The following is a 14,437-nucleotide window of genomic DNA, read 5'->3' as shown; positions in this document are numbered from 1 at the left end:
ATTCTTGAAGTGATAGGCACAACTTTGCTCGTTTTTAAGAAAATGTTTGTCAGATACCCATGTCTGAATAACTAGAGTTTGTCTGTCATTCTTTCAAGTAGAAAGGTTTTCCTCCTCAAAGATAGTGGTTAAGTTCAACTTGCAGCTCATCACACAAGTGCTTTTCCTTGAGGCAACCATTGCATTTCATTATGAGCCAGAAGTGCTTTATGCATGCTTCCATTTTGATCCACAGAATATTAAAAAGATGTGTACTCAGGGCCAAAATTTAATAAAATTAATTTTTTATTGTTTCATTAAGGACAATAAGTGAAACTGACTATTTTTCTTGCTAGTACAAGGTGGAAAAGAATACAGTGGATGCTTCTGCAGATTGGTATCACTGTTATGATTCATACTAAAAGATTTGCAGTTTTACCCACCAACGGAGTAGAAAGGGCAAGTAATAAGTTAATGTTGTGATGAAAGTAGTTTGGCTTTTCCACCTCCAAGGGTTGATGGATCATACTCTGAGAACCACTGCTCTGGTGTAACTTTACTTCACTTTAAGAAGATGTAGGAGTTGTTATAAATAGCAGTAGCTAAGAAAGATGTAAGCTAGAGCTATATTCCTTTTTTTTTACACTTGATCTTAGCCAAATGGCCAAGAAGCGATATATTACTTTGTCTTTTAATTCTTGATTTTACTCCAGCTTTTTTGAAATTTATATAGGTTTTCTAATTAAGGAACGTTCTTAATGTAAGAGTACTTATTTATGTAATCTTAAATCTTAAGGTTATTCACAACTATTACAAAATATTAATGAACTAACAAGTCCTTTTTTGTCAATAATACCATAAATTCCTTTACACTTTTCTCATTCGATTCTCACAATACCTCTGTGGGTGTTCTCTCTTAATGCTGTCTTTGTTTAATAGATTAATTGACTGTGTCCTTTCCAGAATCACACAATGGAAATAGATCCACGATTTGGTTTGAGGCTACAGTACTCATTATAGTACTTCTTACCACCAGCCATTGAAATGTAACTTAGTATTTATATTACAAGAGCCTAAATTCCAGAATTGGATGAAATTTGATTGAAAGCCCAGCTTCTCCATTTAGTAACTTTGTGACATTGGACATGTTATTTAGCCTTTCCAATCCTTAATATTCTCATCAGTAATAGCATTTACTTTATAGCGTTGTGAATGTTAAATGAAATAAATCTCGTAAACCAGACTTCAGTATGTCTAGCATATAGGAAATGTACGTTAAGTATTCTTTTCTTTTTCTACTTATTCACTATCACTGTTTTTCTTTTTTCATTTAAATATCCTTTCACTTTTTGTCATTTTCTTTTTTCTCTTATGTTCCCTTTCCTCTTTTCGTTTCATTCTTTAATGAAGAGAGTATTTTACTAGTTAAGTAGATAACACAAATAGGATACGTCCTTGTACATTTATTAGACCATCCACTGATTTCAGAAAGAATGGAAATTAGGAAAGATCTGCATATCTACTTTAAATATGTGGAGTAAAATTAAAACACCATATTTTACATATGCCATGTGTTGTTCATAATTTCAATTATTGATTCCAACATCTTGCTCTTTCTTGTTATATTCAAAAAACGTCCTGTTAGAATCCAGAGCGGTTGATCTTTCAACAGACGAAGAGGATGGAACACATCGTTCTTCAGAAAGTAAAGATGATCAGAGTTCATCTTCCAATAGCTCTAGCTCTCTGGAAGAAGAGTTTACATCACTAGGTTGGTAACTTTTGAATATTGTTTAAGAACTTTATTTCTAATATTAGTATTTTTCTATAGCAGTGATTTTTTTTAATTTTTATTTTTTTATACTGCAGGTTCTTATTAGTTATCTGTTTTATACATATTAGTGTATATATGTCAATCCCAATCTCCCAATTCATCCCACCCCCCACCACCCCACTTTTCCCCCTTGGTGCCCTTGCGTTTGTTCTCTACATCTGTGTCACTGTTTTCCTTGCAAACCGGTTCATCTGTACCATTTTTCTAGATTCCACATATATGCGTTAATATACGATATTTGTTTTTCTCTTTCTGACTTACGTTGTTCTGTATGACAGTCTCTAGGTCCATCCACGTCTCTACAAATGACCCAGTTTCGTTCCTTTTTATGGCTAATATTCCATTGTATATATGTACCACATCTTCTTTATCCATTCGTCTGTCAATGGGCATTTAGGTTGCTTCCATGACCTGGCTATTGTAAATAGTGCTGCAGTGAACACTGGGGTGCATGTGTCTTTTTGAATTATGGTTTTCTCTGGGTATATATATGCCCAGTAGTGGGATTACTGGGTCATATGGTAATTCTATATTTCGTTTCTGAAGGAACCTCCATATTGTTCTACATAGTGGCTGTATCAATTTACATTCCCACCAACAGTGCAAGAGCGTTCCCTTTTCTCCACACCCTCTCCAGCATGTGTTGTTTGTAGATTTTCTGGTGATGCCCATTGTAACTGGAGTGAGGTAATACCTCATTGTAGTTTTGATTTGCATTTCTCTAATAATTAGTGATGTTGAGCAGCTTTTCATGTGCCTCTTGGCCATCTGTATGTCTTCTTTGGAGAAATGTCTGTTTACGTCTTCTACCATTTTTTGATTGGGTTCTTTGTTTTTTTTTTTAATATTGAGCTACATGAGCTGTTTATATATTTTGAAGATTAATCCTTTGTCCGTTGATTCATCTGCAAATATTTTGTCCCATTCTGAGGGCTGTCTTTTCATCTTGTTTACAGTTTCCTTTGCTATGCAAAAGCTTTTAAGTTTCATTAGGTCCCCTTTGTTTATTTTTGTTTTTATTTCCATTACTCTAGGAGGTGGATCAAAAAAGAACTTGCCATGATTTATGTCAAAGAGTGTTCTTCCTATGTTTTCCTCTAAGAGTTTCCCGTCTTACATTAGGTCTTTAATCCGTTTTGAGGTTTTTTTTGTGTGTGATGTTAGGGAGTGTTCTAATTTCATTCTTCTACATGTAGCTGTCCAGTTTTCCTAGCACCACTCATTAAAGAGACTGTCTTTTCTCCATTGCATATCCTTGCCTCCTTTGTCATAGATTAGTTGACCATAGGTGCGTGAGTTTATCTCTGGGCTTTCTATCCTGTTCCATTATTCTGTATTTCTGTTTTTGTGCCAGAACCATATTGTCTTGATTAGTGTAGCTTTGTAGTATAATCTGAAGTCAGGGAGTCTGATTCCTCCAGCTCCGTTTTTTTCCCTCAAGATTGCTTTGGCTATTTGGGGTCTTTTGTGTCTCCATACAAATTTTCAGATTTTTTTGTTCTAGTTCTATAAAAAATGCTATTGGTAATTTGATGGGGATTGCATTGAATCTGTAGATTGCTTTGGGTAGTATAGTCATTTTCACAATATTGGTTCTTCCAATCCAAGAACATGGTATATCTCTCCATCTGTTTGTGTCATCTTTGATTTCTTTCATCAGTGTCTTATAGTCTTCTGAGTACAGGCCTTTTACCTCCTTAGGTAGATTTATTCCTAGGTATTCTATTCTTTTTGTTGCAATGGTGGATGGGATTATTTCCTTAATTTCTCTTTCTGATCTTTTGTTGTTAGTTTATAGAAATGCAAGCGATTTCTCTGCATTCATTTTGTATCCTGCAACTTTTCCAAATTCATTGATTAGCTCTAGTAGTTTTCTGGTGGCATCTTTAGGATCCTCTATGTATAGTATCATGTCATCTGCAAACAGTGACAGTTTTACTACTTCTTTTCCAATTTGGATTCCTTTTATTTCTTATTCTTTTCTGATTGCCATGGCTAGGATTTCCAAAACTATGTTGAATAATATTTGTGAGAGTGGACATCCTTGTCTTGTTTCTGATCTTAGAGGAAATGCTTTCAGTTTTTCACCATTGAGAATGATGATTGCTGTGGGTTTGTCGTATATGGCCTTTATTATGTTGAGGTAGGTTCCCTCTATGCCCACTTTCTGGAGAGTTTTTATCATAAATGGGTGTTGAATTTTGTCAGAAGCTTTTTCTGCAGCTATTAAGATGATCATATGGTTTTCATTCTTCAGTTTGTTAATGTGGTGTATCACATTGGTTGATTTGCATGTATTGAAGAATCCTTGCATCCCTGGGATAAATCCCACTTGGTCATGGTGTATGATCCTTTTAATGTGTTTTGGATTCTGTTTGCTAGTATTTTGTTGAGGAGATTTGCATCTGTATTCATCAGTGATACTGGTCTGTAATTTTCTTTTTTTGTAGTATCTTTGTCTGGTTTTCGTATCAGGGTGATGGTGGCCTCGTAGAATGAGTTTGGGAGTATTCATTCCTCTACAATTTTTTGGAAGAGTTTGAGGAGGATGGGTGTTAGCTCTTCTCTAAATGTTTGATAGAATTCACCTGTGAAGCCACCTGGTCCTGGACTTTCATTTGTTGGAAGATTTTTAGTCATGGTTTCCATTTCATTACTTGTGATTGGTGTGTTCATATTTTCTATTTCTTCCTGGTTCAGTCTTGGAAGGTTATACCTTTCTAAGAATTTGTCCATTTCTTTCAGGTTGTCCATTTTATTGGCATACTTTGTATTTCTGTGGTGTCCATTGTAACTTCTTCTTTTTCATTTCTATATTTATTGATTTGAGTCCTCTCCCTCTTTTTCTTGATGAGTCTAGCTAAAGGTTTATCAATTTTATCTTCTCAAAGAACCACCTTTTAGTTTTATTGAGCTTTGCTATTGTTTTTTTGTTTCTATTTCATTTATTTCTGCTCTGATCTTTATGATTTCTTTCCTTCTGCTAACTTTGGGTTTTGTTCTTCTTTCTCTAGTTCTTTTAAGTGTAAAGTTAGATTGCTTGGGATTTTTTTTTTCTTGAGGTAGGATTATATTGCTATAAACTTCCCTCCTAGAACTGCTTTTGCTGCATTCCAGAGGTTTTGGATCGTCATGTTTTCATTGTCATTCATCTCTAGGTATTTTTGATTTCCTCTTTGATTCCTTCAGTGATCCCTTGGTTATTTAATAACGTATTGTTTAGCCTCCATGTGTTTGTGTTTTTTGTGTTTTTTTTCCTGTAATTTATTTCTTATCTCATAGCGTTGAGGTCAGAAAAGATGCTTGATATGATGTCCGTTTTCTTAAATTTACTGAGGCTTGATTTGTGACCGAAGATGTGATCTATCCTGGAGAATGTTCCAGGCGCACTTCAGAAGAAAGTGTAATCTGCTGTTTTTGAATGGAATGTCCTATAAATATCAATTAAATCTATCTGGTCTATTGTGTCATTTAAAGCTTGTGTTTCCTCATTAATTTTTTGTCTGGATGATCTGTCCATTGGTGTACATGAGGTGTTAAAAGTCCCCCACTATTATTGTGTTGCTGTTGATTTCCTCTTTTATAGCTGTTAGCTTTTGCATTATGTATTGAGGTGCTCCCATGTGGGTGCATATATGTTTATAATTGTTATGTCTTCTTCTTGGATTGATCCCTTGATCATTATGTAGTGTCCTTCCTTGTGTCTCTAACATTCTTTATTTTAAAGTCTGTTTTATTTGAAATGAGTATTGCTACTCCAGCTTCTTTTGATTTCCATTCACATGGAATATCTTTTTCCATCCCTTCACTTTCAGTCTGTGTGTGTCCCAAGGACTGAAGGAGGTCTCTTGTGGACAGCATATATTTGGATCTTGTTTTTGTATCCATGCAGCAAGCCTGTGTCTTTTGGTAGGAGGATTTAATCCATTCACATTTAAGGTAATTATCGATATGTATGTTACTATTACCATTTTCTTACTTGTTTTGGGTTTGTGTTCATAGGTCCTTTTCTTCTCTTGTGTTTCCCACTTAGAGAAGTTCCTTAGCATTTGTTGTAGAGCTGGTTTGGTGGTGCTGAATTCTTTTAGCTTTTGCTTGTCTGTAAAGCTTTTGATTTCTCCGTTGAATCTGAATGAGATCTTTGCAGGTAGAGTAGTCTTGGTTGTAGGTTCTTCCCTTTCATCACTTTTAAATATATTGTGCCTCTCCCTTCTGGGAGGGTTGTCCATTTTATTGGCATACTTTATATTTCAGGTTGTCCATTGTCACTGCTCCTTCCCCCTGGATGAGGCTATCTACAGTTTCTGCTGAGAAATCAGCTGTTAACCTTATGGGAGCTCCCTTGTATGTTACTTGTCATTTTTGCCTTGTTGCTTTTAATAATTTTTCTTTGTCTTTAATTTTTTTCAATTTGATTACTATGTGTCTCGGCATGTTTCTCCTTGGGTTTATCCTGCCTGGGACTCTCTGCACTTCCTGGACTTGGGTGGCTGTTTCCTTTCCCATGTTAGGGAAGTTTTCTACTATTATCTCTTCAAATATTTTCTCAGGTCCTTTCTCTCTCTCTTCTCCTTCTGGGACCCCTATAAGGCAAATGTTGGTGCGTTTAATGTTGTCCCAGAGGTCTCTTAGGTTGTCTTCATTTCTTTTCATTCATTTTTCTTTAGTCTGTTCCATGGTAGTGAATTCCACCATTCTGTCTTCCAGGTAACTTACCCGTTCTTCTGCCTCAGTTATTCTGCTATTGATTCCTTCTAGTGTATTTTTTATTTCAGTTAGTGTATTGTTCATGTCTGTTTTTTCTTTAATTCTTCTAGGTGTTTGTTCTTTCAGTTCTTCTAGGTCTTTGTTAAACATTTTTTGCATTTTCTTGATCTTTGTCTTCATTCTTTTTCTGAGGCCCTGGATCATCTTCACTATCATTATTCTGAATTCTTTTTCTGGAAGGTTGCCTATCTCCACTTCATTTAGTTGTTTTTCTGGGGTTTTATCTTGATCCTTCATCTGGTACATAGTCCTCTTCCTTTTCATTTTGTCTCTCTGTGAATGTGGTTTTCGTTCCACAGGCAGGATTGTAGTTCTTCTTGCTTCTGCTGTCTGTCCTCTGGTGGATGAGGCTATCTAAGAGGCTTGTGCAAGCTTCCTGATGGGAGGGACTGGTGGTGGGTAGAGCTGGGTGTTGCTCTGGTGGGCAGAGCTCAGTAAAACTTTAATCCGCTTGTCTGCTGATGGGTGGGGCTGAGTTCCCTCCCTGTTAGTTGTTTGACCTGAGGTGACCCAGCACTGGAGGCTACAGTCTCTTTGATGGGGCTAATGGCAGACTCCGGAAGGGCTCATGCCAAGGAGTACTTCCCAGAACTTCTGCTGCCAGTGTCCTTGTCCCCGTGGTGAGCCACAGCCACCCCCTGCCTCTGTAGGAGACCCTCCAACACTAGCAGGTAGGTCTGGTTCAGTCTCCTATGGGGTCACTGCTCCTTCCCCCTGGGTCCTGATGTGCTCACTACTTTGTGTGTGCCCTCCAAGAGTGGGGTCTCTGTTTCCCCCAGTCCTGTTGAAGTCCTGCAGTCAAATCCCGCTAGCCTTCAAAGTCTGATTCCCTGGGAATTCCTCCTCCCGTTGCTGGACCCCCAGGTTGGGAAGCCTGACGTGGGGCTCAGAACCTTCACTCCAGTGGGTAGACTTCTGTGGTATAAGTGTTCTCCAGTTTGTGAATCACCCACCCAGTGGTTATGGGATTTGATTTTATTGTGATTGCGCCCCACCTCCCGTCTCATTGTGGCTTTTCCTTTGTCTTTTGACGTAGTTTATCATTTTTGGTGAGTTCCAGCGTCTTCCTGCCAATGATTGTTCAGCAGTTAGTTGTGATTCCAGTGCTCTCATGAGAGGGAGTGAGCGCACGTCCTTGTACTCCACCATCTTGAGCCAATCTCCTATACCAGTAATACTTATTATTAATAAACTCTAGCAAAGTGTGGGGCAAATAAGTCATTACTAATGATTGTCAGGGGACCAAAATTGGCTGCTCGGTTCCATTACATAACATGCCTATGGTCAGATGGCTTATAAGAGGCAGAGCTAGGATTCCAACCCAGGGAATCTGCTCCAGAGCCTAGGTTCTTAAGCACTGTGCTATAATGGGTGATTCATGACAGTATCTAAACATGGTAAGAATTTGTCTGTGAGGATGTTTCAGGTATAGGATGTAGCATATATAAAACTCTAGGGAAGGGCTTCCCTGGTGGCGCAGTGGTTGAGGGTCCGCCTGCCGATGCACGGGACATGGGTTCGTGCCCCGGTCTGGGAGGATTCCACGTGCCACAGAGCAGCTAGGCCCGTGGGCCATGGCCGCTGAGCCTGCGCGTCCGGAGCCTGTGCATCCAGAGCCTGTGCATCCGGAGCCTGTGCTCCGAACAAGAGAGGCCACAGCAGTGAGAGGCCCGCGTACCGCAAAAAAAAAAAAAACTCTAGGGAAGATAACATAGCATGTGCAGAGAACTAAAAAGTAGTTGTTGGACTGAAAATACTTGGTTTAAGTTTAATAAAGAAGAACAAAAAGAAAGCAGAGGGACTGACTGGAGTCAAATAATACAGGGTTTTAAGGGAACTACTGAAAATTTTATGCAAATAGATGACATGACCATTTTTTTGTTTTAGAAAGATAAATCCAGTTCAGGGGTTGGCAGATTACCACCTGTGGGCCAAATGTGGCCCACTATCTGCTTTTGTGAATGAAATTTTATTAAAGCCATGCTCATTCAATTATGTATTGTCTTTGGCTGCTTTTGCACTACAATGGCAGAGCTAAGAAGTTGCAACAGAGACTTTAGGGCCCAGAAAGCCAGAAATATTTACTGGCCTTCTACCTAGCTCACGGGTTCTTAACTTGTCTTGTGCTGTGGACTCTTTTCAGTCTCATGAAGCCTAAGACCCCTTCTGAAGAAAACAAAGTAAAATGTATAGCTTTATAAAGGAAACATTAATTTGAAATATAATTGTTAAAATATTTTTTTAAAGATTTGTAGTATAGTAGTAAGTGCTTTATTAACATGTGAAATAACAGGAACCAGAAGCTCTTCTAATTTTTTTTCTAAAACAATTTCATAAGCTACAGAAGTAATTAGTGATGAAGCCAGTATTAAGAATTGAAGCCTAGTAGACAAGTGAAGCTTTGTCTAGACTCTAGGTACAGTGCTGTCCAATAAAACTTTCTGTGAAGGTTCTGTATCTTCACAGTCCAGTACATTAGCCACTAGCCACATGTATCTATAGAGTTCTTGAAATGTGGCTAGTGTGACTAAGGAACTGGACTTTTAATTTACTTAAATTTAAATAGTCACATATGGCTGGTGGTTACCGTACTGAACAGTGGTGCTGTAGAAGATGGCAGATTAGACAGTGTTGGTAGCATTGGGAACCTAAGGAGAAAATGCAGTGTTTGGAAATATGTAGGATAGTTTTAAATTATCATAGTGCCTGAGGTGTTGCTGGCATGTAGTGCCCTGAAGGCAAGAGATGATAAAGATAAAGAATGTGGGACAGTTTACCGAGGTGAAGAATTGTCCCTCCTCTGATGCCCCTTTGAGAAACACTGATTGAAAGATGAAAACTTGTCCTGTAAGGAACACTTCGTGTTTTTTTTTTTTTTTTCTTTTTTTCTGGAGAGGAAAAGAGGAAGAAGGAATGAGATAAGTGTAAGGACTGGTATGTGGAAGATGGAGTGCATTTATTTTTTTGTTCAGATGATAGAACTATTAGAATGATCCAGTACTGGAATATCGACCTTGAGATGTGCACTGTTGCAGAGACTGCTTACCAATTGGGCATGATATTAACCTTTATTCTTTTTTTTAATTGAAGTATAGTTGATTTACAATATTGTATTAGTTTCAGGTGTATAGCAAACTGATTCAGTTATATATATACTTTTCAGATTATTTTCTATTATAGGTTATTGTAAGATATTGAATATAGTTCCCTGTGCTGTACAGTAGGTCCTTGTTGTTTATCTATTTTATGTATAGTAGTTTGTATCTATTAATCCCATACTCCTAATTTATCCCTCCCCCACACCCTTTCCCCTCTGGTAAACATAAGTTTTTTCCTATGTCTGTGAGTCTTTTTTTTTTCTGTTCTTGCCTCCTTTGTCATAGATTAATTGACAGTAGTTGTGTGTATTTATTTCTAGGCCCTCTGTTGTTTTCCATTGATCTATATATCTTCTTTTCCATTGATCTATATATCTTCTTTTGTGCCAATACCATGCTGTTTTGATTACTGTAGCTCTATAGGACTGTCTGAAGTCTGGGAGAGTTATGCTTCCAGCTTTCTTCTTTCTCCTCAGGATTGCTTTGGCAATTCTGGGTATTTTGTGGCCTTATAAATTTTAGGATTATTTGTTCTAGTTCTGTGAAAAATGTCATGGGCAATTTGATAGGGATTGCATTAAATCTGTAGATTGCCTTGTATGGCCATTTTAACAATATTAATTCTTCCAATCCAAGAGCAGGTGATATCTTTCCATTTCTTTGAATCATCATCAATTTCCTGTATCACTGTTTTATATACAGCTCTTAGCATATAGGTCTTTCACCTCCTTAGGTTTCTTCCTAGGATATTTTCTTTTTTGGAATTTTTTTTTTGATGTGATTTTAAATGGGTTTGTTTTTCTACTTTCTTATTCTGATATTTCATTGTTAAAGAAATGCAACAGATTTCTGTATATTAATCTTGTATCCTATCTTGCTGAATTTATTTATTCTAATAGTTTTTATGTGGAAGCTTTATGGTTTTCTGTATAGAGTATCATGTCATCTATGTATAATGATAGTTTTATCTCTTATGTTCCAGTTTGGATACATTTTATTTCTTGTCCAATTGCTGTGGCTAGGACAGCCAAAACTATGTTGAATAGAAGCGGTGAGATATTTGTCTTTCTCTGTGTGACTGACTTCACTTAGTATGATAATCTCCAGGTCCATCCATGTTGCTGCAAATGGCATTATTTCATTCTTTTCAATAAATGTTACAAATATCATATGATATCACTTATATGCAGAATCGAAAAAAATGATGCAAATGAACTTATTTACAAAACAGAGTCACAGACTTGGAGAATGAACTTATGGTTACCAGGGGAGAAAGGTGAGAGGGAGGGATAGATTGGGAGTTTGGGATTGACATGTACACACTGCTATATTTAAAATAGATAACCAACAAAGACCTACTGAATAGCACAGGGAACTCTGCTCAATGCTCTGTAATAACCTAAATGGGAAAAAAATTTGAAAAAGAATAGATACATGTATAAGTATAACTGAATTATTTTGTTGTATACCTGAAATTAACAGAACATTGTTAATCAACTATACTCCAGTATAAAATAATAAATAAATAGAGACACAATTCTTATTTGCATTCCTTGTAGAAAAATCAAGTACACGTAGCACTGCTGCCTAGAATCATTACATTTCTTTAAAATGTAAGCAGAATTAAATCTTTCATGATTATTTTATGAGATGGTAATATATTTTTCTCCTTTGACCCATGTACTTGGTAATGTATTGGAATAAATTCTGGAATGTATACTGACTAAGAAAAAAAAATGGTAAGAGTGACATCCTTGTTCAGAATTTAGTGGGAAGGCATTCAGCTTTTCACCATGGAGTATTATATAGGCTGTGGGTTTGTCATAAATAGCTTTTATTATGTTGAGATATGTTCCCTCTATACCCACTTTGGTGAGAGTTTTTATAATGAATGGATGTTGAGGTTTGTCAGATGCTTTTTTATGCATCTATTGAGATAGTCATGTGATTTGGGGCTTTCCTTTTGTCAATGTGGTGTATCACATTGATTGATTTGTGTATGTTGAACCATCCTTGTGACCCTGGGATGAAGCCAGCCTGATCATGGTATATAATCTTTTTTATGTATTGTTGGATTTGATTTGCTAATATTTTGTTGAGGATTTTTGCATCGATGTTTATCAAAGATATTGGCCTATAATTTTCTTTTTTTTTGGTAGTGTCTTTCTCTGATTTTGGTAGCAGGGTGATGGTGGCTTCATAGAATGAATTTGGGAGTGTTCCCTCATCTTCAGTCTTCTGGAAGAGTTTGAGAAGGATAAGTATAAGTTCCTCATTGTATGTTTGGTAGAATTCCCCTGTGAAGCTGTCAGGTCCTGGGCTTTTGTTTGTAGGGAGTTTTTTTATTACTGGTTCTATTTCACTTCTAGTGATCAGTCTGTTCAAAGTATCTGTATCTTCTTGATTCAGTTTTGGCAGACTGTATGTTTCTAGAAACTTGTTCATTCCTTCTTGGTTGTCCAATTTGTTGGCATATAATTGTTCATAGTATTCTCTTACGATTTTTTGTATTTCTGTGGTATCAGTGTTATTTCTCCTCTTCCATTTCTTATTTTATTTATTTGGTTCCTCTGTCTTTTCTTCTTGGTGAGCCTGGCTAGAGGTTTGTCGATTTTGTTTATCTTTTCAAAAAACCGGCTCTTGGTTTTATTGATCTTTTCTATTGTTTTTTTGATCTCTATTTTATTTATGTCCTCTCCGATCTTTATTATTTCCTTCCTTCTGCTGACTTTGGGTTTTGTTTGTTCTTTTTCAGATTCTTTTAAGTGGTAGGTTAGGTTGTTTATTTGAGAAATTTCTTGTTTCTTGAGGAAGGATTGTATCACTATCAACTTCCCTCCTAGAACTGCTTTGCTGTATCCCATAGATTTTATATGGTTGTGTTTTCATTGTGATTTATCTTCAGGTATTTTCTGACTTCTTTTATTTCATTGTTGATGCATTGATTTTTTATTAGTGTGTTGTTTAGTCTCCACGTGTTTGTTCTTTTCCCATTTTTCTGTCTTTGGTTGATTTCTACTTTCATACCAGTATGGTCAGAAATGCTTAAAATACTTTCTATACTCTTAAATTTTTTGAGGCTTGTTTTGTGCCCCAGTATGTGGTTAACCCTACTGAATGTTCCATGTTCACTTGAAAAGAATGTGTATTCTGCTTTGTTTGGCTGTAGTATCCTGTAGAAATCAATTAAGTCCAACTGGTCTGTTGTGTCATTTAGGTCCTCTGTTGCCTTATTGATTTGCTGTCTGGAACGTCTGTCCATTGATGTCAGTGGGGTATTAAAGTCTCCCACTATTATTGTATTCCTGTCAATTTCTCCCTTTGTGCCTGTTAGTATTTGCTTTATATATGTAGGTGCTCCTATATTGGGTACATATATGTTAATGGGTGTAATACCCTCTTCTTGTATTGATCCCTTTATCATTATATAATGTCCTTCTTTGTCTTTATGGCCTTTGTTTTAAAGTCTGTTTTGTCTGATATGAGTATTGCTACTACCACTTTCTCGTCATTTCCATTTGCATGGAATATCTTTTTCCATCCCCTCATTTTCTATCTGTGTGTGTCTTCCACCCTGATGTGAGTCTCTGGTAGGCATCATATTATGGGTTCTTGTTTTCTTATGCAACCTGCCCCTCTGTGTCTTTTAATCAGAGCATTTAGTCCATTGACATTGAAAGTAGTTATTGATAGTTATGTATTTGTTGCCATCTTAAACCTTGTTTTCCAGTTATTTTTGTAGTTCTTTTCTGGTTCTTCTTTTTGTTTTTCCTTTTGTAGTTTGATGGTTTTCTTTTATATATTATGCCTGAGTTCCTTTCTTTTTGGTTTTTGTGAATCGATTGTATGTTTTAAATTTGTGGTTACCATGGGGTTCAAGTATGTTGACCCATAACTATACTTGCTTTAAAGTGATAGTCATACAAGTTCAAACACATTGTAAAAAAAATCTACATCATTAGAGTCCACCTCTCTCACATTTTTTTATTTTGATGTCATATTTTACATCTTCATGCTTATTCTTTTGCTGTTCATTGTAGTTATAATTGCTTTTACAAAAATATTTGTAATTATTTTTTAATCTATGTACTAGCTTATTTAAGTGGTCTTCAATCCTTTTATATATTGGCTTTCCCATTGTGATTTTCCCTTACCTATAGATTCTTGTTTCTCTTTTATTTAGAGAAGACCTTTCAATATTTCTTCTAGGGTAGGTTTAGTAATACTGACTTTTTTTAGTTTTTGCTTGTCTGAGAAATTCTTTCTCTCCTTCTATTCTAAATGATAATCTTGCTGGGTAGAATATCCTAGGTTGCAGGGTTTTCCCTTTCAGGACTTTGAATATATCATGCCACTCCCTTCTGGCCTGCAGAGTTTCTGCAGAGAAATCAATTGATAGCCTTATGGTGGTTCCCTTGTAATTAACTCTTTGTTTTTCTCTTGCTACCTTTAGAATCCTCTCTTTAACTTTTGCCATTTTAATTATGATGTATCTTGGTGGGTCACTTTGGGTTCATCTTGTTTGGGACCCTCTGTGTTTCCTGTGCCTGGATATCTGTTTCCTTCTTCAAGGTTTGGGATGTTTTCAGCCATAATTTCTTCAAATATATTTTAAATCCCCTTTTCTCTCTCTTCTCCTTATGGAACCTCTATTATGCATAGTTTGGCATGCTTTATATTATCGCATAGCTCTTACATGTTATCTTCATATTCTGTTCATTTGTCTTTCTGTCTGCTGTTCTGATTGAGTGATTTCCAT

General features: G+C 36.4%; 1 protein-coding gene across 1 annotated transcript in view; it reads left to right on the top strand.

Annotated features, from left to right (window-relative positions):
• The window catches only part of GCFC2 (GC-rich sequence DNA-binding factor 2), a 73,611-nt gene that overhangs the window by 3,032 nt on the left and 56,142 nt on the right, over positions 1-14,437 (top strand). Inside the window, exon 2 of the mRNA XM_082851698.1 lies at positions 1,625-1,750. Within this exon, the coding sequence (XP_082707824.1) occupies positions 1,625-1,750 (126 nt within the window). The remainder of the gene's footprint in view (positions 1-1,624; positions 1,751-14,437) is intronic.

The sequence above is a fragment of the Leucopleurus acutus genome, assembly GCF_964270905.1.
Source record: "Leucopleurus acutus genome assembly, chromosome: 12".
Lineage (NCBI taxonomy): Eukaryota > Metazoa > Chordata > Mammalia > Artiodactyla > Delphinidae > Leucopleurus > Leucopleurus acutus.
This window is presented reverse-complemented; position numbering and strand designations above follow the sequence as displayed.